This window comes from Leptosomus discolor, chromosome 12 (assembly GCF_034619465.1).
Source record: "Leptosomus discolor isolate bLepDis1 chromosome 12, bLepDis1.hap2, whole genome shotgun sequence".
Lineage (NCBI taxonomy): Eukaryota > Metazoa > Chordata > Aves > Leptosomiformes > Leptosomidae > Leptosomus > Leptosomus discolor.
This window is the reverse complement of record NC_141402.1, coordinates 6,079,756-6,106,980: the sequence shown is the minus strand read 5'-3', so window position 1 is coordinate 6,106,980 and position 27,225 is coordinate 6,079,756. Positions and strand designations below refer to the sequence as shown.

Sequence of the window (27,225 nt, the reverse complement as noted above, 5' to 3'; positions counted from 1 at the left end):
ATGCCAAAATATATTGATCCTCCCTGTGTCTATAATCTCCATTTGTATTTACTAAATATACATTTAATGTTTCAAAGAGCCACTAGCTGCTTATTTAAATTTTTTCCACATGTTTACATTTTTGGTTTTAACCCAGTGAAGGCAAGAAAATAAAAGGGTTTCCACCCTCCAGCCAAAGTTACAGACCAGCTCCGGATTTAAATAGTATCTACAATTTCAACATTGCAAAAATCCTTCCTAGCTATAATTTAAGCTAGAACTTAAAACAAACATGTTGACAAATGCTACACACCAAAGCGTCAGCTTTAGACTTGAGCACATTTCCAAACACCTGAAATACATGATCCCAAGACACCTCCCAGGCTATAAGTGTTACTTGGCAGAGTATTTCTTTTCGCAGTTTCTCCTTTGACTACCCTTAACACTGTCATCTCTTCTCTAGGTTCTCCCTTGTTTCCTCTGCACTTCACCAAGAACATCTGCCTGTTCCTGTCCCACTCAACAGACAAAGTCCAGTACACAATCTGTAGTGGCATGTCTTCACCACAGGCACAGAACAAGTAACAGTATCAGCTACAGCCCTATCATGTGCCACATTGATCAGAACAAAAATACTTAACCCAGAAAAAGACAGAAACCCGGCCAAGCTCTCTTCTAAACAGCTTTCTTCATTTAAATGAGTATTTCTGGCATCTGTTCCAAGTCATAGATAAAGTCAGTGCCATAGTTTAAGACCAGAACTGTAGTGCCCTGGCCAGTTAGTAGGACTGGAAGTGGACACCTTTCTGTTTGAGGCACTTGGCTACACTGTAAGAGTTTTCTCAGACCACGAATTAAGATCTAAATGACTGATAGCATAAATAAGTCTGTAACCTTCACTGCTTTGCCACCCATGGAAATCTTACAGCCTCTGCCTTCAGCTCTTCTACCTAAGACAAGTGACACAGCAGCCAAGGCTATACCAATGTGACCATTGTGCCCTCCTCCAGCCTGGAGGATGTTAAAGACCGTTTCAAGGAGGTTTAATCCGCATTTCCATCTCTGTCCCTAGAGGAGCACAAGCAGGTTCAATGTCACCATAGACATGTTCCTAGAGGACAGGTGGCAGTAACCTGCCACCTCGCTCAAGCACTAGCTGACCCCAGCCCAGAACTAACCCACCCAGCAGAACTGGCCATTAAGCAAAGCAGCTGGCTAGAGACTCAGCACCTGAAGAGATTAAATGAAGAACCTCCTTTCACACAACAAAGGAGGCTCCTCAAGTCATTTCTTTAGAAATATTTGAGTTGGCTGGCTAGAAAACAAGGAAAACACGCATGAAAAAGTGGGAACTGACTTCTGGAAACAAACTTAAATCCAGACTGCATTCCAGAATAATGGAACAGGCAGAGCAAAACACACAAATTTGGTATTTTGCAGGGCCCCGTGTACTTGCATCACAGAAAAACAAACAAACAAACAAAAGCACACCACTGACTAGGTAAGTATTTAACAAGCTTGTTAAACACTTAACATATACCCCCCCAAGAGCAGGTGGTTCACTAGGACCTGCTGTTTCCAGACCATCTAATTGGTTGGCATTGGGGGACTGGGAAATCAATGCTGTTGGGGTGGACAACAGGGAGTGCCACCTCTGCAAAGGGCTCGGGCACTGTGCAAAACCATACCAGCAAGACTGCAGGAGCTCCCACAACAACCCAGCACATTTTTAAACAAAAGTGTTTGAAATAGCATTGAGCATGCTCTGCTGGCATAAACAGTTACACTTCACAGAACGAGGGGAAGTATTTTGGTATTGAACATCAGGGAGATGGGGGACCAAAGGTCTAGAATTATGCTGATAAAGACCCGACTGCAGAGATAACAAGTAAAACACTGGATCATGCTACAGAAGGCCAGGTGTATCCTCCTCCAACTATTTCATAAAAATCTTTAAGAGTTACTTTCTTTTAACTATACAAACAGTAGAAGTATCTGTTCCTTTCTTCCGAAAAATAAATTAAAAGACAGTCAGTGCCTGTAAGCAATCAATGACGCTTCCCTCAATTTACACTATTTCCCACTGTTCTAATGCATACTGTTGGCACTGTTATGGCCATCCAGGGAAACAAATGTCATTTGTAACCACAATTACTGCAATTATCAACTGACATGAAACACTTGATAATTTCATGAACAGTGAAAACTGACACACAAAAAGAGAAGAGGATTTAAGTGAAGAAAGTCACAGTGAAAGAAAGATTCCGTGAGCCATATATAAACTAAAACCTTTGGAAACCCATACACAAGTTGAAAAGTTCTTTTATTTATTCCTGAATAGCTAGCATTACATATAATACTGATATTTATGATTAAGTATGTGCTTAATCAAATCTTAATGGTTCTGTGTTAAAGAAGAAAAATTATAATGGAGAACCCACAGTTCTTGAAGAACCCATGGCAGCCTCAGAGTGCATCCATTAGATTACCCTCCAACACATAATCTCAAGACAGAAGAGATACAAACCTTAAATTATGAGATATGGTAGGACACAAAAATAAACATCTTACTTGGTTAAGTACAGGTAAGTCTTCCCCTTAACTCTTTTATGCAATGCAAGGATTGTCAAGAGCTTGTGCTCGGTCTGGAAACACTAAACAAAGCATGATTTAGTGCTATTATACAGCCACATACTCTTCTCTCTCTCCCTTTCTCCACTCCCTGCCCTTCCATATACAGTGATCACTGAATGAGCACATCAGAAAAAGAAAACTATCACGAAATCTGTGTTCAGTGCATGGTCATATTTATTGCACGTAGTCAAATATAGCGTGGCTCTTTTCTTTATGGGTTCTGTTATGGTCCCTTCCCAAAGTATCCAAAACCAAAACTAACTTTGCTTCCCTCACAGGTGTTGGGAAACATAAGTCAGGACAAGGATGCAAGGGTATGGAGGATAAAGTGTCTTCAATCTGAAGGCTAATACACATATCTGAATTCTGCCTGCACACCTTTAATTTTCATATTTCCTAAATGAACACTTGAACTTCATACCCATACACACACTTGTTTCCAATGATGTTTCTCTAGACAGGTGTACGCTAGGAAATGCCACAGACTTCATCCACAGTTCAGGACTGACCCACGTTGCAGATTTAAGAGCCACGTCGGTTCTGGAGCATCAGCTTACTGTGCAGGTCACACAGTGGACTAAGACTCAAGAAGACGAAAGACTGAAATCAAACTGACTTTTGCGCTCTGAAAGAGAACATCCACCAGCTCTTTACACCTTTCAACACTCCTAAAAAACCTGCCTGTTAAGTTTTTGGCCTTCCCCTATCTGCTACTTATAATAAAGCAGCTTCACCTTCTCCAACCCCACCTGGGCTGCAGCAGCCCTTCTTTTCTCCCTAAAAATTTGGCACCCAAGGCACAACTTGCAAAACAGCTTGGGCTTACAGGCAGAAAACCAGAGAGTTTGTAACTGCTAAACACATAACTACAAGACTCTGTGAAAAAAAAAAAAAAAAACCAACTAAGAGTCCACCCAAGACAGTGAGATTTGCCTGGGAAAAAGAAAGTGTCTTTGAAACACAACAAAGGCAGCCTCTCAGTGCTTGTTCAAATTATGGAGGTTTAAAGAATAATTGTTACAACTACCATATTGAAAAATTGCATGCCTTTTTGCTAACATCCTGCCAAGCTTAAACATACTGTTAGGGTAACTCTTGGCAAGCATGAATGCAGTCTCAACACTTGAATTATGGACAGAGTGGGTCCTGGTTATACGCATGTAACAAATAGCAATGAGAGTGGGGGTTTTCAACATGTATTTTGAAATGCATGTGAACATCTTTTTAAATACTATCTTCCTTAAAAAATAGCAGACAGATGCTTTTTTTAAAACAGCTTTCACCCTTTAAACTTGAACCGAACCTGCACTGTGTTTAGGTCTTCTTTCAGTTACTAGCTTACAGCACTCCACGCTGTACATCAACTCAACATTAGCAGCTCACCAGCCTGTGAACATTTGCCTCCAATTTATAATTCTCAAATTTCTCTAAATCGAACCACACCAAACACCAAGCACACTCACACAGAAACCCGTTTTAGGCACTACACGTATTAAACTTTGGCTTCTTGAATACTTCCTGGTGATGCAGTTTTCATTACTCAAGATCAGAGAACATACACTTTCACTGTCTGTTAAGACTTCTTTGTAACACCTTGAATTAATACCTTTTAATGCCAGTAAGCACCTACAGAATTCTTTGAAGGTAGCTATGCAATTTCTCAAGTCGAAACATGTCTGACCAAGATGCACTCTACACTACAAGCACAGATGAGTCTTTAATTTAATTTCAATTCTGCTTCACAGTAAATATATGCAAGAACTACGAACACGCCTAGTAGTTAATCCTCCTGATCTTGGCCACTTGCAATTCAAGGAATGTTTAAAATATTTGCTACATACTATCTTTTCACCCATAAAATTTTATCAGGCTCAGACAGTTTTCAACATAGCAGCTCACAAAAGCTCTTCAGGATGAACGCAGGTTTTTATCTCAAGAAGCCCATGATACCTTTTAAAAAGTACATATCTGATTTCAAGATACATGTATAACCAGATAATAGGGACTATAGCTGTAAGTGGAAAAAAAAAGTAAAGTTACTCAAAAAGTCCACTGGTGAGGCAGAAGTGACTCAAACATCTTTTCTCACACACATGAAATCATTAGAACACCTCAAGATGCATGGTGTAACAGCACAGCTTTTGATTTATAAATCTAAGTACAGTAACAGGGTAAAACTTACAATCAATTAAAATAGCTCTTCACTTCAGTAACTTAAACCTAACTAAAACACAGCTAGCAACAATCTTCAGGTTAGAGGCTATGAGGAGACCCATGTTTAGGGCATTTACAGTCTATTAAGAAAGAAGCCACTTCATAACTCCTTGAGGAACGTACTGGATGAACTGAAATCCAGGTCGGAAGAGTTAACTCCATGGCAAAAACACTTTCAAGGAGAGTGCAGGTATTCACTTCCAAATCAGGACCTTTAAAATAGGTTCGTATCGCAAACAAATTGCTTGTTAATTGGACTTTTCAGATCGTCTAGCCTAGGTTACAGACCTTTAGACCCCTACAATTACATTAATGCAGTAAGAAGTTTTTCTAGACCAAACAAGCCAGTAAAACAAAGCCCCACTTCAGCAACTCTAGTGCATTTTAGAAGCGTTAACTCCTAATTCACATTTTACATACCTGAAAATGTTCGAGCCCTGGGACTCCACAGCAAGCTAAGGTCAAAAATTTCTGAAGTTAATACTTTCTTATTCTGAAACTTGGAAGGAAAGATCCATTGTAGGAAGTAAGAGCCTTTTCCTACCTTTCCTATCACATGTCAGTTCTCTACAAAGCCAGACACTATTGTCAGTTGTGTAGGTTTGTAACAGCTTGGAAGCAGATGTGGGCTTGGACCACAGTTCATCAGAAACAGCCAGGCAGAAAGTCTGAGGAAGGTAAGTTCTCCACGTTCTTTCTCTTAAAACATTTGTTTAACACAGAGACACAGCCAGGTTAACCAGTCCATTAAACCCAGAGCCTACAGTTTTCTGGAATGATCCAAGTGAGGATTAAATATTTGTAGAATAGTATTTCACAATACACTTGAACTATGTTAGCAACTTCCTGCTAGTAGAAGATGGAGGTTTTGTCATCTCTACTCTTGACCTTCCACCATGGTACCCTGCTGCCCGCAGCACAATCAGGAGACGAGACAGTTCAAACTGCCAGCTAAAAATTAAAAAATTCCCCATCCAAATACTAGCCAGCTGCAAACCACCTTTAAATGTACATACACTTCTGGAAAGCTCACAGCATATCACTAAAAGATGCCTTTTCCCGCAACACTAATATATATATATTACATATATATAAAAACACTTTTTAACATATAATTTGCTTTTTTATATATATGTATTAAAAAGATGCCAAATAGGGACTGAACCAAAAGAGTGAAAACTTCCAGAATTTTTCATCATACCACTTTTTCTGTTAAAAAACCGAAAAGGGACACAGAATCATTATCACATAAGTAATTAAAAGTTGATTCTTTCAGCATCAGTAACACATTTCATCTATGCTGCGAGATCATTATAGTCACAGACAGCAATACACTAGTTCCTGTCCTACAATTTTTTTCTATTGCAACAGTTAAATCACACAGAATTTTTGAACACCAGCTTGGACAATATCCAACATGAAAACATTCAGCTTCATTAGCAAAGTCTGAAGTACTTTATTTTTCGAAGATTTATTGACTGATCATTAGAAGCTACTTATTTAGGAAAAAGCTATAAAATAGCACTTATATCGAATAAGAACTATTGTATCAAAAGATAAGCACAGCTCTAATAGCTTTATTTACCCAAATTATGTACTTATTCAACTCCAACCTTTTGGCCCGAGACTAGACTGTCTAGACTCATTTTGAAGACTAAAGATAATTACTATAATCTTTAAGTTTTGAAAAGTGACATAACCAGAAGTGCCAAGAATGCTAAAGTGGCAGCTGTGTTACTTAGCCATCTAGTTTCATTAGCAAGGCTAGTTATTACTAGCCTTTCCCCAAAATCCTCGCCCAACTAAGTAAAATACACAAGGCAGTTATCTTTGAGACATGAAAACTTTAAATGACACTGAAAGAACTGTTGCCTACCTACGAAATAATGGACTTCTTGAAAGTGTGTTAATCATTCAGGAGTGCCAACATCTGAAGCTGCACCATGCATATATTATAATGGTAAAATGTGCAGCAAAATCAGCTAAAATGAAAACATACTAAGCAATTTCCCCTTAGAAAAGGGTATCTGAACAGCTTGTAGGTGTCAAGCTACAAACAAAAACTTCATGCTAAAAAAAATACAATAGTGATAACGTGTTAAATGCACACTTTTAACAAGGCGATTTCTTAAGTTTTCCTCACACCACAACAGACACGGTGTGAAAGCTGTACAAAACCAGGCTGTTTGACTCAACGCATGAGAGCCCCACGCCACAGTCCCGTCAGATGCGGCAGCTCAGCAGTCAAGGGAACCCACTATGGCCCAACACCAGGTATTTTTGCACATCTGTGTCAGTCATTACACTTTTTTAACATGAAAATGTGCTTTCTGCCTCCCCAAACCATTTCTCAGAAGTTTGTGGCTAAGCAGTAAAACCTCAGATAGGGGGAGAATTCATACTGGTCAACAAGTGTTTTTCCATGTGATCTGTACTCAGATTTGGCAGCTCCGAGCAGAGCCAGCACATGCGCTCCCACAGGGACCAAGGAGGAGAACAGAGCATCTACATGCCAGTCACTCCCAAGTTCAGCAGCATGCTCCACAACCCTGATGTCCCCTCTGCGAAGAAAAGTTTTTCAAGAGATTGGCATTTCAGCATCACGTTTTTAACCCAGGCCTATCAAGGAGAAATACTCGTAACGTTAGTTCGGCATTCAGATTCAAACAACAAAAAGCCTAAGACTATTTTTTGCCTCGTCTCTAACCTAAGGTGTCAGGTTAACCCACCTAATTGTGAAACAGAGGGAAGGGGATCTCTTCCAAGGTAGGGCAGGCTGTGTAAGCCTTTTCATGCTCAGGACAGTGTGTTCAGATCTTCCTCACACAAAAACAGTCCCTTTGTTTTGTTCAACTGCTTGGGCACGGGTTCGACAGATCAGATTGACAGAGGGAAAGAAAAAAAAAAGACCGGACTTGGTTATTGTCAACCAAACTTAGCAGATCAATGTGATAAGTTACTCCACCCTTGAAGCAATACAGAGAAATCCTACCCCATCTCAGCAGAGATACCCGACACAGACACTTCAGTGATGCAGGCTGACCTGAAATCACAATGAGGCACGATGCCTGTTAAAAAGCACAAGCATTTTAAACAGAGGCTAGTCTCACAGATGTAGACATTACTGCTTCATAAGAACTTGTTCAAATTAATACCACTATTTTCAAAAACTCTGGGTTTCTGTAAGAACAAAAGATTAGAAATCCAATATACGGAGTTCAAGGAACCTGCAGCGTGGACTTGTGTAACTGAAACAAAGCTTCAGCTAGACAAATCGCTTTGAAAAAAATATTGTTTTCCATCACAGATATCAGCACAGTACAGTTCTTTTCCCTCCAGCCTAATCAGTGCTTGCAGAGAAGTTAAATCTTAATGTCCTTGGAGAATGTCTTCATAGTCTCTCTTACTAGCACCAGCGGCAGATTTCAAGATCAAAGGTTACTACTCCTTCACATCTGACAACAGCGTAATTCAGACTGATTTCCTCATCAAGTGGTAAGTTGCAGTACAGTGCATAAGGACTGTTTACAATGGGAAACGTAGCATTTCATTTCTGACTTTTCAGAAGCAAAGCAAAGCCATCTTTTACTTTCAGAAAAAGTATTGGAACTTTTACATTAAAGACAGTTAGCTGAAGTTCCTAGAAGAAATACAAGCGGTAACAGAGAAAAATCTTAGCCCAAACAGAAACAAAAACAAGCAAAAAAAACCCAAACTACCAGACCCAGGGTTGGGAAGGCTCAGAAGTTACTGTTCCATGTTTTGTGTCAGTGTCTCACAACTCAACCCAAAGATACTGTCCTGCAGTAGCTCCAGTCCCTATGTTTTATTTCTCTTTGAGATCAGTGCCCATGCCTACGCTATACTTACACCCATAGCTCAATAGCACAAAGTTGCTCAGAATCAGCGAATTCACTTTTAAAGTAGCAAATTTGCAGACTTAACACCTGAAGTTTATATACAACCTAGCATTTTCTGTGCACCTCACCCCCAATCCATACTTGCTTATGCTTAGCTCAAGAGTATCAAACTGGGCAGCACCTATTTCACCCAAATTATTTTTACAGCGTGCACAAAGTCACATCAACGTCAGAATCACACGACAAGCAGAGGAGAGATGCTTTCCTGTCCGAGGATGCACAGAGGGCCCTCCCTTTCGTTCCACCAAGCAAGCAGCTGCACACAGGCACACCTCAGCAGCGTGGCAGTCACGCAGCCGAATCATTCACAACAGGAAGGTTTACTAGGGACGTTGACAGAAGCAAGTTCTCGAGTGGCATTATCCTCCCCATTAAGGAAGACTTCAAAAGCACAAGATGACCAATAGTGTCAAACTTACACATGGGGAAAAGCATACAGACTCAAATTCCAGGAATCAGAAACTACCGACTGATTTTATGGTTGCTAATACTGACATGTGAGCAAGATTTCATAGCGCAGAACCGGTTACAAGCATTGTCTTGCTAAAATTAGCTTGGTAGCTGATCCACAGGGAAAAGGAAGAGATCCTAAGCCCCAGTAAACGCAATTCAAATTCCCTTAAGCAGTGCCAGAATCTTCAGCCTCAGCAACTTTAGATTTTAGAGTCGAAAGAGTGTCAAATGGAAACATGCTTATGGTTCTCAAATTTTATTAAAAATGCTTGTGTCTTCAGTATTCAGTCTACAGATTTAAGCAAGCATCAATTTGTAGCTAAAAAAAGCATATTTACGAGCAAAACATTTACTTATACTAAAACCAACCACAGTGTTTCTTCCCCTTTGTCTCTGCACCTGCAGGTGTAGTACCACTCTTAGTCAGCACCACCCCAAATCATAGGGCAGGGAAACACGTAGGAAACTCAGAGGAAGCTTACTTTCTGCTTGGAATTATCATAGACACCGCATGAAATGGAACAAGATAACCAACTTCACTTAGCGTCTACAGCATCAACAACGTTAGATGAGTATTTCATGTGACTTTTGAGCTAGAGGACCTAAGCAATTAGACTTTGATCCTGTCTCTTACACTTTGAGAGAATTTATTATCTTAATAGCAAGGACTGTTATATCTCAGTGAGAACATACCCCCAAACCAAGTGCTGTTATAACCAAGGCAAAAAAAACCTACATGCATCTGCTGTAAGGCACTGTCCTCATTCAAGCAACAAAACCCAGCGACACAGTATGCTAAAGACAAGCATTAGCAGACTTGTTCTCATGTTAAGACCTGCTTCACACTATATAATGCCAGAAACTACAGTTTTGTGTGCAAATACCTACTTTCACATTACAAAAAGCCACATCTATTACCAACCACATCAAGAAACTGCAAGCAAACATTCAGCTGAGGTACTACATAATCAAACACCACTAGCAGTCAACAAATGTTTTTACAGTATGGCCATTTATGGTAGCAGTAAAGGCAGCAAAATGAAAGTTTGGAGCAGTTTTACACAGAGCAGCATCACTTCCCATGGTGGAGTTGACTTTAAGTAACAGATAAAAAGCATCATTTGCATTAAACACTACATCCACAGATGATGCCTCGTTGTTTAGGGAATTTACAGGTTGAGCCAGAAGCATTTGCTAGAGTCACGTCAGATCCCTGGAAAGCAAGGTCTAGTATTTTCTTCTCCTGCTTAGCAGTACGTTAGAGCAGGTTCCAGAATAGTTCTCTACCCACAGTTTGAGAGTCAGGTTCCTCCAAGGGGAAGGAGAGCTTAAAGATTAAATTGAGAGTAAGCATTATAGACAGTCTCATTTAGAAGCACACATAAACTGCTAAAAGGAATCAGTGCTTTATTCCTAAGAGCTTTTCTCATGAAACTATGGGTGTTGCAATTTGTTGTTTGAAGCCCAAGTGCTCCAAATATTAACTTAGTCACACACGCTATGACAGCACAGCACTGAGACAGCCATTCTCCACTCTTGGTTCTGTCATCTAAAGCTTGTAATCACAGCTTTGCTTAAATAATTGGCCAGCAAAGTAATACTGCAAATAGGGCTTTAACATCAAAATGTTCTTCCTCCAGTATAGCAGCAAACTCTCTGGAGACTACTAAATGAATCTACAAAACTTAAAATCATCACGAGAACACAAACTCTCATCAGATCTAGAAATCATCCTCCTTTTTTGCATTCTTCCCTTGTTCCTTACCTAACCCTCCCATGAAAAATCTCAAGGGGACCATCCTCACTGCAGACCCACAAACCCTTCCAACAGTGTATTTCTAGCATTCTCGTTGCTGGTTTCCCAAAGCCGAGTAGACCTCCCCCACCCAAAGGTCTTTCTGTTGATGGTATCTTACCTCTTTCACACACTTCACTTCAGGGAAATGCCCCATCCCAACTAGCAGAGAGCAGAAGCACTACCAGCTAACATACAACAGATCTCAGCTCTATTCAGCTAAGCAAAATATTTCTCTCATCTTTTTGCAACACTGTAACTTTCTATCCTTATTTAAACACATTTGAGCCCAGTTTTCTGTTGGCATTTCTTATTAAGAGGAGCATAACTAATCTTCAGAGCCACCCACCTATGTCCACGCAAACCTTCAAGGACAGCTCTTTTACCAAATTTTGCTTGAATAGGTTCAATTATTCTCTCCCTCTCCTGCTACTCCTGTTCTGAATAAAACACAATCTTGTATTTTTGCAGGCTTTCAAGTTTTAAGGGAAAATAAGGGACGCACACCACTAAAAATTTAAAGCATTTATTATTCTCCTACACTGTACTCCTGTTGACCAGCTCATCATCCCATCCTCAAGACCGACAGGCTTTTGGACTTTCAGGCTTGTTAAAGGTGTGAACTTAAAAACTAAGGGTTCAAATTCAAATACTTCAGTTTAGTGACAGCATATAGTCAAGATTTGTTGTGGGGGTTTCCAGCAAGGTGGTTTCCCTTCTGTCCCCGTGTGCTCTCATTCTTACAGAGAATTTACATAAACTCTCAAATAAACTTGTTTTCTAAACTTGCGAGCTGCCTTCAGCCCGCACAGCGCAGGCAGATCACCTGATTTACTTCATTTGCATACCGAGGATACATGCCGACTTCTCTGTATGACATTCCTTTACAGACATCAGAAGAAAAGCATCACTATCTGGAAAAGCACAGGTGCACATCAGATGAATATAGGTCATGAAAAGCATTGGTAAACATCTAAACCATGTGCAAGTCTGATCAAAGTGAGGAAGGACAAGGGCTGATGAAAAATAACTCAATCACACTAGTTATATTTCTCCACTTAAGGCAAGTGGGTTCCACTACCTGCTGCTCTCTCTCTATGACTTTATGATTACTAATTTGTAACAAATCTTTAATGAAGGAAGCTACCTTCTTCAGGACGGATTCTGTGAACAGCCAGTCACAAAAGCAACTCTGTCTATTACTAAGATATTTTGCCTTTAAAAATTTACTTATACCAATGTTCTTAGGCCAGATAGCAAGCTCTGAGAAGAGGATACTAGTATGAATCCAACAAACAGCACAGAAAATATTAGAGTTCTACACAGGCCAGTAGCGATTTACAAGAAAGATCCTTTTTGTTTATTGTCTCAACATGAAAAATTAAAACTTACACTACCAAATGCCATAATGAGCTACACTATGCTAGTTTACAGTCTTTCAGCTCAACGGATCTGTAAGATTTCCCAGGAGAGAAGTCGTTACTCCCAAAGTAGAGCCTTGCTGCTCTTAGTTGCCTTTTGGACCCAAAGCAATCCATCCATTCTCCACCTCATTTCTGGAAGCCATAATGCAAGGGGAGGCTGACGCTACAGTGCAGAAAGCACAGCACCAGAAGAATCAGCTATCGCATGCAAAATGCAAGAGAGAAGGCAACCCAGGAGTTTCTGTAGCATGAAGTAGGGCAATTATAAAATCCCCAAACAAACACACTAGAATCAAAACAAATTCAAATTCTCCTCTCTCCAAGCTAGTTCACACTGATAGAAACTGAGCAGCTAATAAATAAACTACCTGAGCTCAATTCATAATATGTACAGAAGTGAGGAACTCATACAAACTAGCCAAATTCATTGTATGTCGCAGCCCTATAGTAGAGCAGCAGGTTAACTGCACTTGAAAAAGTGGCTTTACTGTACATCTAGTAGGGAAGACAGCTTAAAACATCTTCTCCTGAAGGAAAGAACATACTCTATCACCTACAAGCACTCATTTTCATTAAGAAATCATCTATATGGTAACTTCTAAATTCAAATTGTAACGTGCTGTATTCTTCACTGGTCTGACAGGCACACACAAAGTATGACTTTAAATAAGTAAAGAACATCATTACTTGATTGCTTTCTTGAGCAAAAACCTCATCAAACATCTTGTTTAAAGGTATACAGAGGTAGCAGTACAGTGAATGCCATCTTAAAATGTGTAAGCAGTGTGCAAAGACCTGCAGTTTTGTTTACTTTCACAAGAAGGTTTTAGCATGCACAGGGTTTGATCAGAGGTTTGGTTTTTTGTTGTGTTTTTTAAAAAAAAAAAAAAAAACAACTACTGCTATTTCCGCTCCCATATTCTACCGAGTAGTGATCTTGTGGTAAAGGCATTCAGTAAAGAGAAAACAGAGTGTGGAATGCACAGGCAGCCAGCCTTCTGCACTGAAACCACAGGAAAGCACATTAGTTTCTCTCATTTTGATAGATTAGAAACAGGTTCTTCAACTTGATCATACTTAGAATAATGAACTATTCAGTGTTACTCAGATTTCCAGCAACCATAGGTGAAGTCTCCGGACAGGCAGTACTTCAGTATGACATGTAGAAACCCTTCACAACACCTTATCTTCTTGCCGGTTAACTCATACACAGCCAAGTGTGAACGTACCTCTGAACACAGCATTACTACCATACAGCTCTGCTGTTATTTACAAGGACAGGGTGGATGCTACAAATTAAAGGCAAGTTTCTCTTTTGAGCTTTCTTCCAGCATTAGAAAGTATTTTAATTTAAATCGTAAATCTTCTGGATTAATTTCCTGTGCATGTGTTTACAGCAGCCTTTCATAATGACCAAAACTCGAAAACGATTAGATGGGCTGTACGCTTCACAAACTTGTTGAACAGAATGAAGACCGCACTAACATGTTGTTGGTTTTGGGGTGGTTTGGTTTTTTTTTTTAGAAAGAAAGCAGAGTTACAACAAAGTCATCTTCAAATATGTTTTGGCACTGACAGCCTACCTACGTGCTTCAGGTTTCGGAAACAATTGTCAGATCCTGAAGATAAGCCATAAAAACAAACCTAGGGATATCTTGCTATGAATCGCTATGGTAACCCACTGCTAGGACAGCATGTGGCCACTGGTTTGAGACAGCACGCACTTAAAATCACTAGCGTGGAAGCTGACAAAAAGTCTGAGTACTCCAACTCTGTGGTGTTCAGTCAGCAATAACTGAACTAGCAAACACACAGGGTTTTGCCCAGGAGAATCAAGCAGCATGAGTCCCTTTCAGTGTATTTTCCAGATTTAGGAGAGACCAGAGGTATCATAATCCATTCAAGGAAGAAGTTACAGAAAGATTAATAAATTCCCAGCCAAATAGTGTTAGGTAATCACAGTAGCATCTCTTAATAACTACTAGTACCGGGGAAAAGCTGAGATACTTAAATTTCTCAGGCTACACAACTGGCATGGAAGTACTCATCTACATAACAGCTAGCTAAAGCACGTGCACTGCAAGAAATTTTTAAGTTTTAACATAAGCTGTTCAGCTGTTAGAAAACTCAGTCTCAATTATCTAGTCTGAAGCAAGTGGCTGCAGCTTAAATTATTCATCTTCTGCAATCACCCTGAACAAATTCTTCCAGATCACCACCTTCCCTCACACAGGGAGGCAGCCAGAGCCTTTTTCAGGAGATCACGTCAAGAGACACAGGGCTCTTGTTTATTTCTTCAGAACATCTGTAAATTGAAGAAATGCACAGAACACAGAATTTCAAGGTGCAATTTTAGCTCTTAAGCTAGAAAGATCCCAAATTCTTAAACCTTGAGCAAAATCCCCAGGTCACAATTCCACTCAACAGACATCCAGTCAGCACAGACCAGATTATTTTCAAATTCTACTACAAGTTTCCTTTTTTGGGAGAAGATCTCTGGTGTGTCAGTCAAAATACTCAAGTCCTCCCACAAAACAAGTCAAAGCAGCTATGGAGGAGGGGAAGGCACTATTAAAAATGTGTGGAATGTAAGCTACTTGGAAGAAGGCAGATAATACTGGGACAAGGAAGTCTACTACTTCAGATATGAGGCTCTTTTCCCACACAGTCCCACCAACATAGATACTGGGCAATTTCAAATTTACAAATATTAGCTAATTTCATCAACCTTTGTAGGACATACATCACTAAAATTAGTTTCAGAGACAAAAAAAAAAAAAAATCAAATCCTTCAGTTACCCGATAGTACATCCATTCTAATGGGTACAAAAACTCTGACAGAGCAAAAGGAAAAAGTGTCTTTAACTATTTCAAAAGCTGAGCTTTGAAGTGTCTTTTTTAAACTCAAAGAAGTTGAGATGCATGCATCAATGTATTTAAGTGTACCTTTCCAGAAAGATAGAAAATGTTTTGTCTCCTATAGAGTTCCTGCTTTGTTTCTGCAGTTAGTAGATTTAGGCCACAGACACACAAATTCAGAAAATTTTCAAGTTTTAAACATCCCTGTTAGAAGTAAAACCCCCAATTTAAAAATGTCTCCTTGCACAAAGTAATGCTCTCAGAACTAATATCCGAGGGGGTAGAAGAGCTAGCCCACCGTCAGGCAATACACTAACTTTCAGCCTTTGTAGTCTCAGAGATGCACAAGCACCAACTGCAACTAGACCAGTCAGAAGACCACGATAGCTTGAAGCCTCAGAGCTGCCTTGACATTTCCAGCTGAACCTGAAGGAAATCAAACCTCTTGCTCCATTAGTTGATCTGACACAGTCTAAAGTCAGAGAGACTTCAGCTGAACACCTTATCAGATAACAAGACTCCCTCATCAGTATTACACACAGGAGGCATTCTGCAACTCTTCTTGTGTTTGCTCTACACGACAAGAGCAACCACTCTTAAGTCTCATTCTCCACCCTGAGCAGAGCTGGAACAGGTTAACTTCCCCTCCGCTGCACAAGGCTTCATGCAGTTGAACACACATCATCTGCAGTGGTTAACCCACTGCAGAAGTTGCTGCCTGTCCCATCCCTCCCCCACTCGCTCTGCCCACACACGGGTCTCAGCATAACCACACTGGTCCACATTAGCTACAGAGAATTTTACCTGGGTTTTTGTGATCGCTTTTACAGCATCACCCCGACGGCTGAAGCGATGAACTGAGTAACTGCTAGAAGCAGAAGCATTCTAAGTTATCTTTACTGCTGAAGACTTGTTTTTGTGTAACATTTAATGATAAAATCATGCTCAAGAAGTCACAGTGAGCAGCCAAATTCCCTTCTGATGATTTCTTGATTATTCTGGAGTGTCTCCCGATGAATAACCCTCCCATAGTCCAGGTATGGTACATAGCTTAAATGTTCAGTTATTGCAGCAATCAAACACGATGAGAGCTTTAAGGTTTTGTACTTTGGCAGTCGGCAGTATTGCTTGTACTACATAAAATAATACTGCACCAAAAGCTAGAGTAATTAAACCATACACAAGATTGTACAGCAGTTTATGGAAAGAGACTTCTGGACATGAAAGAGCTAGAAGTACAAGCACTAGAAACAAAGCTAAGCAGTCAACAGCACTGTTGGTTGGTAACAACATGTTAAGAGCCAGCATCAAAAGCAGCAAGGCAGGATACTCAAAGTGGTCCATCCACTGGATGCCACAGGCAGAACACTTCATTTCTACAAGCAAAAAAACCCAACCCACCCCCCACACAAACACACCTTAACCCTACAGAGGCAAAAATACGGTAATCTCCACAGTTTAAAACTTCTCATTTAAACATTCTCAGATAGTAAGGCAAGACACATTTGGCTTAACTTATAGAGCTGTTTTACCTTGCTTATGTACTAAGAAAGATTTTGGCTTCACGGGGTTACTTTCAAACTTGAGGGTCTGGATATTGTTTATCATAGCATACAACCTACCCACAAAGTTTTCCGAATTCACTGCAGCACTACAGGACTGCTGCTGAGCACAGGAGGATGTTGTCTCCACCCACAGTATTTTAAGACCCCAAGCAGGCTCTCAAGTTGAGAACTCCCAGCAGAGTAAGAACCTGGTTCACGAGGAGGAGGAACATCAGCTAAAGGAAAGCCAAAGTATGGGAAATCAAAATGATACAGTATGCATATTTGCATCTTGGAAATCTCAATCAGGACACACGGTCAAGATTCAGATAACATTGTTTGGGGTCTGGGGGGAGGCAGGAGAATAAGATGTAAGGGCAAGGCTGTTTCTAGAGGACTCCAAAGACACCGCTAGAAAAAAATCCTAAGCAGCAACTGAAATTGCAAGACAAAATACACTCATAATTGAATTCTTAATAATGCTGGGTCACGCAAAGCCAGAATCCTTGTAAATACACCACCATTACTTACTTTATTGGGTTTTGCTAATGAAGACTTCTTAGTGTGAGCTAGTAAAGGAAAACATTGTATGCATTTTTAACAGGATCTTTTTCTTCAGTATTACAGTTGGTAACATATACATAAGTATACTACCAACTACTTCTTACACGATTATAAAGAATCTTCAAGAAAAGGAGAGATAAAAACAGAAATACTATTCGGAACATGCAATTTAGAACCCCCCTACCTCAAGCAGCACATATTAATGTAATCCCACTTACTTTCCTTACGTAGAATAACAACAGAAGAAATTTAGCAGATCACTTTTCTACCCAAAGATGCCAGATTTTTCACACAGATTTATTACTAGCATCCTACTATTTCATGGTCTACTTACCACTTAAGCAGCAAAATGTTTAGATTTGCTTGCAGGTTTATAGACTTATATCTATTTAAATAAGGAATACTGAAGATGTTCTGTGATATGAGCTGAGCAAGTTAGTTTTGTCAGAAAAACTCAAAAGGGTAACTGCAGTGATTTTAAAATGTCTCCTTTTCTTAGCAAATATAGCTAGTGACTCAACATATTATACCACTAGTTACAGAATACTTAGAACAGGACTGGAAAAACAATTTGCTTGTAAGTTATGTGGAAGCTCAAGTTTATTTTCTGTCTTAAAAGACTTGAGGAAAGTGACGCACATGATAGTTATGAATATGTGTACCTAAGGTTAATCTGCTGAGAAATAATGCTTCTCATAAGTCTTCTGCATAAAGATTTTTGTAGAGTACTTCAGTTATCAGTGTTACATTAATTTTTTTTTTTTTTGCTTGAACTGTAGCATTTTTACGTATCAGTGCTAACATCTAGTTAATTATTAATGCACGCTGGTCCTGGCAGCTAGTACTTTATGCTATCTTTAATAGTGCCCTTCTGCATACATTCCTACCATCTGAACTCACTCCTATCTAGATTCACCAGAAACTACAGTTTACTTTCTGGACACAGATGAGAAGCCGGTGCAGGTCTGGTTAAACGAGCACAACTGCCAGATGAAGTTGTTTGCAGAGCCGCACAGTGAACCAGACAGGGAAACCGATCCTGGGTAAAAACATTCCCTGGTTATTTTTAACTCTGATCACTTGTTGAGTTTCAGGGAACTAGCTGGAGTAAATAGCTATAGTAAATTACTGTGGCAGCATGGGGACCTTTTGAGCATTTTCGCTTACTGGTAGCACTAGCTTATCAAATTAAGCCTTCAGTTACAGCAAAGCCCTGTTTCTTCAGGCTTGAAGAGTAAAAACATTGCCCTAGCCTTGTGCCTCCCCACTGGTTGTCCCTTCTAAAAAGCAAACAAACCACCAACTTGCCCTCACTGTCAAGGCCTTTCAGTTCCTCCAGCTGCACCAGCACGCTCCAACCTGCGATGCTTCAGCACGGCCCTCCGCTTTCCACAGAGTCGTTTTGGGGACCTCCACACAAGCCTCTTCCAGAGGCACCTTTTCCTTTTCAGTTCTTTGGGAGCTTTTGTACCTTACAAAAATTCACCACAGCACTTAATCATCCAACAGGACCTCCACCTGCAGGCAGAGCTTACGGCACTCCCCCAGGTCACTGGAGCAGCGCACCACAGCCCTTCTCAGTAACTCCCACCCAGCTCAGGTTTGAGGCTCTGCCTGCACTTAAGGACAGCTAAAGTGCAAGTTCTCCAGCCTTTCCCTCTCCAGCAGCAGATAAGAATCCCTGACCTCACTTTAATGAAGGGCAGCCTTTGCGCACAATGCTTGATTAGTCGCAAGATCAAGCACTTCAAACACGAATACGTGACCTTCTTTAACTTAACCATGAATGGCCCATGCACTGTGTTCCTGCCAGCCCTCTTAGAAGCAACCTAGTCAAAGCAAGCCATCTATAAAAAAAAAAGTAATTTAACCTCATGGAAGTTCCATCTAGAAGCAGTGCTACCTATCAGGCAGTTTACTCATTGGGATGTGACTAGCTGAAGTATACACATGGTGTGTTGTCGTCAAAGAATAAGTAAGAAAAGGCAAAGCAAACAGGTTAAGTAAACATCCTTTTCATCTGCTATCTACTTCAGGTAATTAAGTTATAAAGAGAGGAAAGAAATACTTTCTTTTGTGTTACCTGTTCCCACAGAGTGCCTCACAGGTTACCCCAGACCCAAGCTGCAACTACCCTTAAGCTGCAAGATAGACCATAAAAATGGCAAAGAACAGAAGGTAAAAAAAGAGCCAGGAAAAAAAACTTTGCTCACAATCACAGGGCCTATCTCTCAATAAAGAGAGATACAGCTCAAGACAAACAGGAAGGGTCTCATTCACACACTCAGATTGAAATAATTCACCTGGGATCCAAGTCTCTAAATGTGCAGTAACAAGCTACCACTACCTGTCAGCACTTCAAAACAAAACTCCAGTAACTTTGTAAGGTAAACCATTTGCCAGGCAAATCTTGCCTACCCACATTATTCACAATTAAGCTTTTAAATCTGGATCCCATTCACTCTACCTCTTTCAGCACAAGTTTGCCGTGGTTGATGAAAGTTACATCCAGAAATCTTTGGACGTACAATAATCTTATGTTACATGTAAAACAACAGGGAAAAGTAAAAAAAAAAAAAAAGAAAGAAAGAAAAAAAAGAAGAGGAGCCATTATAAGCGTGATTTCAGTTTTAATGCTGGTTTAACATACTTTTTGAAATAGAACACAAGTATAGTAAGTGCTGCATTTACCTGGACGTTACATTTTCCTTTAATGGTACTTATTGCCACAACTAAAGACAAGACTACCAAACTAGTGCAGTTAAGCCACCTGAATCATTAGAACGAAGGGAGAAGTCATCCACTTGTGTCATACCAGTCCAGGCCTGCAAGTGACTAAATTAGCAAGGTCTGCAAAAAGCCTAGCTTCCTACCAGCTAGACAGAAGACTCCTACATTGCACTTTGTGAAGCTGGTATTTCAATTTGGGTACACCAAGCAGCTCAGTCACAACACTTTCAGTGCTGGGAACGCTTTCGAGAAATGCAGACAGGTTGCGTAAGGTATACAAACACAAGCCATTCAGGTCCTTCAAAATTCTCTGAATAGAAGGGCTCCACTTGTAAGAGTCACCCTCTACCCACCACTCTGAATACTGGAATTCAGAGCTCCAGCCAAAACCAGAAGCAGGAGAGCAGCAGTAGCCTCTCCCTCTAGGGCGGGAAAGAGGAACAGAGCTATGGGCCAGCGGCTGCCTATTCATCACCAAGAGCGCAAAGGGCACGCCGGGCAGTAATCCAGGAAGCTGCGCCAGTACTCCTTGTGCAAGTGGCACTAGAAGACAACCTGATAACCAAAAGGTACGTCAATATTTGCTTGCTATATAAGCAACTGCTGCTAGGGGTTAACAGATGGAAAGGTGCTTTCTGACTGCGGTGTGGTTTAAGCTATCCCAAAGGAATTTCACTTTGGAAAAGGCTTGTAAATTCCTCAAAACTGGAATGATCAGCATCTCAAAATTTAAGCACTACTCCAAATTTACGCCAGCTTTTGAACCCGGGACAGTTCTACCCTGTACGTACATTAACAGACGGTGTCCCTGCTGGCTAAGTTACGATGCATTATACCATTGCTGGCCGTACCAGAACACCAACATGCAAACCAATGCTTCCTTCTCGCCTGCAAGTTGAGCCAGAAGTCATTTACTACATTTCCCAGGCTGTAGATCTACAACTAACCGGAGCAAGACAAATCTTTTGTTTGGTAGCAGTGCTCTAGGAAGCAAGAAGCCAAGCAGTTCAAGTTTCACAAGAGGTGCAACAAGCAGCCCTTATTATTCCAGGTGACTGCATCTCAAGTGCTTTGTTTTGATTAGGATTTTTTATTTCCCACCTTTAACCTCAACAGATGCCAACCATCAGTCGCCCGCTCTCCCAAACAGTATTTTGTCACTGTACTACTTACCGTAAAAGGCCTCACGCTTTATCAAAATGTAAGCATACCAGGCCTAGCGTAGCCCTGCATGAATCTGCGGCCTGGAATTCATGGCATTTTATTCCTTTGATTTTCTTACACGCTTACTTGAAGAACATTTTTTTGATGGTCAGCAACGGTTAGTCAGAATACCTAGAAACTGCAGAGGGATTTGCATCCCCCAAGTCTAGCATACAGAAGTGCTACACTGAGACATCGGGGTCTGTCAAGCATCCAGCATGCCGGCTCAAACACCAGCTGCATTTTCAGTTGTTGCTTTTCAATCTGCTTTACTAGTTTATTTTAGAGCTTTACCATAAAATTCAGAACAAGCTATTTTCTTGCCCAACAGCTATTTCAGAGATAAAAGCTACTTTCAGGTAACCCACTTTTAGTGTTATTGCTAGTTAATGAGAACTAACAGTCTTGTGAAAGTAGCAGCTTGGAAAAGGAAAGGAAAAAGGGGGAAAAAAAAGTCTGGACAGCTGCTCACCACCCGTCTGCAAGTCATATATGCTTGCTTTCAGACAAGTGTCCAATACTAACATTAAAGAGTCAACAAATCCACATCCAACTCATTTTACTCACTAGCTAGTAGAACAGTAAGGTCAGCTCCAATCAGAACTTGTTACTGACAGTTTAAGAGCAGTAGGAAAAATATTTTATTTTACAAATTTTGGCAGTAAGCTTGTAAATACAGCATGAAAGCAGTAAACAAAGAAAACACAAACACTGAATCGCTACATACACTTTATATTACATTAAGTGTTTTAGCCATTTCAAATACGTTCATGCGTTGCCATAGTCAACATTAAGCTGACTGACAAACGAAGCTCAACTCAGCCACACTGAATTACATCCAGTCAACACCATCTCAAGGTTCTAGTGACATTTATTAACTATTACATTCTTGTAAGTCACCAAAGTCTACTCAGTATGCAAAAATATACATGTCATTGTCACAAAACAAAAGCTACAGTTTTATGAAGAGGAAAAACAGTATGACAAATAATTTTAACCATTCTGATCAAAAGCATCCACTACTTTGCAGAGCAGATTTGAAAGAATAAAACATTAGTAGGTTTCTTGCTGTATGCTGCTAAAACTAGCTGTACATTGTCCAGTTTAAAAAAAAAAGGTATGAAGTAAATGGCAACTGCAAGATAAAAAAAAAATGCATTAGGTATTTGCCTGCTAGGCTGTACTCCCTTTGAGCAAGGAAACCTGAATATGACAAAGGGCTGAGTTAGAAGGGAATGTGGGGTATTTTGTGACAGACCTCTGCATGACAGCTGGAGAAAAGCTATTGTGGCAACAGCTGTGTGCTCTGCACAGCTCATACTCCCAAATACCTCAGCCTGCAAAGAGGCCAGTTAACTGGCTTCAATGCATTTTAAAAGTTTTCTGCCTCTTGGGATGGGAGTATGATGGATTATTTGTGTATGTTTTAAATAAGAGAAGGAATGTTTAGTTCTGTCACTTACAGTTTTACAAAATACTGAGATGTAGAGTTGAACTATCACTCACTGCTGCTTTCCTAAAGTTCATAGCTGCGGCAGAGCCCATCAGCTCCGCTCTACAATTAAAACGTCTTCACTTCCTGTCTTAACAGTGCACAGACTTGACAGCAGTACGTTCATATATCATATCCTGATTCAAAGGAAATGATTTGGTATTTCCAGGATGAAATCCTGGCCCACCAACAGCAATATTGAGCTGTGTTTATCTCCCCAGAGGAAGAATTTTGAGGAACACATCAGTCATCTAACCACTAAAAGCTTTGATCTGCTAATTTGTATTCCAAAGTTTCTCCAAGTTGTTAGATGAACTTCTGAAAAGTGAACGCAAGATCACAAGCAATTATACACAAGTGACCAGTTGCATCTCATATACCATTCCCACTGCACTGTACTAATTAGCACAACGATGCTGAACCCAGTACGTGAAAGAGCTTTCATTGTACGACACGGGTTTGCTCACTCAGCCTCCTTACAAAAACATTGTTGTTTCAGCTCAGATTGAGGCACAACAATCTTCAGGAACCGATACTCTCGCAGGCAGACAGCATGCATGGGAGCACTTTACGTGGTGGTCGCTACCATAATAAGAGTCCAACCTCAGCCAGTACTACTCTCTATTTCCCCACTGACACCTAAACAAGGCTGGAAAGGATGCGCTCTGCACAAGTCCCAGAAAGCTGGGGGCAAAAGAAAGAAGATGAACTGGTTCTTCTTATATCCTCAGTTCCTCATGTTTTCATTTATTTCATCTCAAATGAAGGAAGAGTTTTCCCACTTTCAAACGTGAATCCATCTTTCAAACACACAACGTAAATCACGGCATATGCTTTCCCATGATATCCTATCACCACAACAGTCTTGTTTACTGGAAAATAATCAGCAGCGCTGAAGTAAAAGCAAGTATAACTGTACTTGAGTACAGATTTACTTAACATTAAATAGAGGATTACAGAAAAGCAAGACCAAGTGTGGAAATATTTGCTAGTATCAGTAAGAAGCAGCTTTCCTTTTTAAGCTTCAAAACTGAGTTGTTAACAGTCGTATTTTAAATACAAGCAATAAAGAAGCAAAAGAGAATTTAAATCCCTCACTGACATCAAGATTTGTCATGTGGCAAGAGCAAGTACTGATCCATGTTTTAGTGAAGGCAACTACAAGTTTGTCACTTAATCCTAAGAAATTCAAAAAATGAAGCACGTGACTTGCTTGTAATGAATTTTAAAACAATTTGAGCAGTTTCTACGCAGTCTTAAGAGACAAACAACATATTGGGCAATACACTTGCCATACAGAAACTACACAAGTGCTTGCATAACATCGCACACACTTGACATCATAGCTTTAAGAGCTCAGGAAGATACTGTGGTATGTAAGTAATAACACAAGCCTCATTTCTTATCGTCCCTCACTACACAGCAAGCATGGAAACACCACAGAACTCTTCTCTAAGGTACCCGAGCTTCTGCTCAGAAGGTCTTTATTTCCCAGCTATTTCTCATCTTTTTCAGAAGGCTGAATTTTCTGCTAGACATTGCTTTGTGATGACAAGATTTTATCTCAAGATAAAGCAGCTGAGAGGGCAAAAGGATATAGATAACTTAATACAAACTGACAATAAGTTGTTCTGAAAATTCATCCTCAACATGTCAACTTAACACTACAGTGCTGTTCCCTCAACACTCTTTCAAAGTGCTATTTTTAAAGTACTTCTTTTTCTGCTATTAATTTGATGAGATCCTTATATGTGACAAAGCAGACCCAGGTTCCTCTTTTGCAGATATTAGCTGGAAGACAAGTGTCACTCTCAGCACTTGAGCCAAAGCTTTTATTTCTACAGGGGTGTAGCTCAAGCTTTTAGTTTAAGGAATGAATTTCTACCCACACACAAATATTAAAATTATTCAGTACTCGGTAGAACCTTACTGCTATTAAAATAAACAGACAGACCAAGACATTGAGTGTGAACTTCACTTCTGGTTTTTTTCTCCCTATGTCTTTAAAGAAATTACAGCTTTTTCTTTTTTTCTTAATGAAGTTAAAATAATCTAAAAGCCTTTAATACTGCCAGGGACCCCAGGGATCCATTTGGCAACATTTTCCAAGACAGCAGCATCTCAGAACTGAAGCCGTGTCCAGCTGCACACATTACTGTCACAACCAGTTTATTAGATGCCCATAGGAAGATGGAGGCAACACCACCTAAAGCAGTAGTACCACATGTCTGAGTGACTGGCACTCTAAACCAGCTTCAGCCAACCGCAATAATTAATTATCTCCGTATACAAGCAAATATGAATTCAATCCACACACCACAAGCACTGTAGTTATTTTAGACCCATCACCTTCAAAGAGACCATCTTACCAGTATCTGACAAGCTATCTACACATCTGACAAACAAGGTACCTGTACAACACATACTTCCATTCCATCCCAAAGGCACTGTTCAAACTAATTTCCAAAGAACAAATTTTTTAAATCGTCAGTTACTTTAATGCCCTGTACAATACTGGATCTTCTGAGCATTCAGTTCTCCAGTACTTACACAGATTTTGAAAGTACCCTTTTCTATATAGTTACTCGGTCTATGCTGCAAAGCTTAAATTCTCAACAGAGTACCACAGCTAACAGGCACATGGACGCACACATTAGTGAAAAAAATCTGAAATAAACAGTCTATTTGCTATCAGACCACCGGTTCTAGCAAAATATTATTTGAGAATATCATTGCCCCAGCCACTAAAAGACAAGTTTGCCTTGTGGTCGAACAGCCTATCTTAGGGGCAGGTAGAGTATTACGGGCTCTCCTCCGTGGAAGTAAAAACACAAACAAAAAGTCATTCTCTACAGATTTGCTGATCTGCCACCAGCAATACCAGCAAGCACAACACAAGTAGTTGTCTCCACCTTCCACCATAAACAGACTGAGGTAGATTAATAACGCTCCCGCGACAGCCGTACAAACGCTAAAAGCAACAGGGCAAGAGACAAAAATAAGTCAAGCGGGCAGGGCTGAATTAGTGGCGGAACAGTAAAAAGACCTCTTCCTCATAAGACTGATACGTGCGCTTTACATCACCTACTTTGTCATGGTTTTTACCGAAAATAAATTTTTAAAAACAAGTTCATTATCTAGAAGTTGAAGCACCAACAGCAGGAGCTCCGAGGGGCGATGGGCGACGGCCGGCCAGGGCCAGCGCGGCGTGTCCCCCCTTCCCAAATCGCTCTCCTCTCCCGGGGGGCTGCCACAGCTTCCTCGCCCCCCGCCGGGCCGGCACGAGAGGCGTAGCCCCAGCCCCAGGGCGGCTCTTTCGGAGCCGGACGCCAAGTGTCACCGCACCCCCGGCCGCCGCTGGCTCCGCGACTGCCGCTTCCCGGGCGGAGCGCGGGGCCGGACCCCGCCCGCGCCACCGGGCGGCCACCGCTCCCCCCGCCTCGGCGGCCCCGGCCATCCCGCGGCCCCGGCCATCCCGCACCCCCGGCGCGGCGCAACCCCACCCCGGCCGCTGGAGCCGCGCAGCGCCGCGGAGGCTCCCGGCGGGCCGGGGGCGGCGTCCGCCCCTTCCCGTCCTCCAGAACCTTCCCGGGGGCTCGCACCTCGGCCGCCGCCCCGGGCCCCTCAAGGTCACGTCGCTGCCTCCCCGCCCCGGCTTCCCGCTTCCCCGCCCGGCAGCCCGCGGCGCCTCCGGGAGCTGCCGCCCGCCGTGCCGGCCCCGGCCCCCCCCCGCGCTGCGCGCCGGGCAGCGCCCAGGCCCCGGCGCCGCCGCCGGGCGGAGAGGTTCCCCCCCGCCAGGCGCCGCGGCCCCTCACCTGGATGAACTGGATGGTCAGCGCCGACTTGCCCACACCGCCGCCGCCCACCACCACCAGCCGGTACTTCTCCTGCCCCGGGCCGTCCCTGCAGCCCGCGGCCATGGGGGAGCCGAGCGGAGCCGATCGCGGCAGCGCCGCCGCCGGGTCCGGCGCCTCTCTGCCTTCTGCCTCCCGCTCTCCTCCTCCTCCTCAGCCCGCCGGGGCTGAGCAGCCGCAGGCCCCGCCGCCCCGAGTGCGCCGCCGGCAGCGCCCCGCCGTGCGGTGCGGCAGCGCCGAGCGGAGGGAGCACCGCCCGCCCCCGCAGCCAGGGCGCCGCGGCTACAAATGGCCGCCGGGGGGCGGGGCCCGCGCGCATCGGCATGCTAATGAAGCGACTATATGCATGAGGGGGCGGGGCCTGCGGCTCACCGCCCCGGCGCCGCCGTCCCGCGGCGGGACCCCGCGGGGAGCGGGGCGGGCTGGGCCGGCGGAGCGCCCGGGAGCGGCTCCCCGGCCCCGCAGCTCTTTGTCTGCAAGGCGCGGGTTGGGGCAGCCCCGGGGTCACCCCCCGCCCGCCTTCCCAGCAGGGCGCCGGAGAGGGAATGGCTGATCCCCTC

General features: G+C 42.0%; 1 protein-coding gene across 1 annotated transcript in view; it reads right to left on the bottom strand.

Annotated features, from left to right (window-relative positions):
- RRAS2 (RAS related 2) overlaps positions 1-26,746 on the bottom strand; it is a 44,167-nt gene extending 17,421 nt beyond the window's left edge. The window contains exon 1 of the mRNA XM_086471949.1: positions 26,627-26,746. Within this exon, the coding sequence (XP_086328075.1) occupies positions 26,627-26,731 (105 nt within the window). The 5' untranslated portion in view covers positions 26,732-26,746. The remainder of the gene's footprint in view (positions 1-26,626) is intronic.
- Positions 26,747-27,225: the final 479 nt, after the last annotated feature.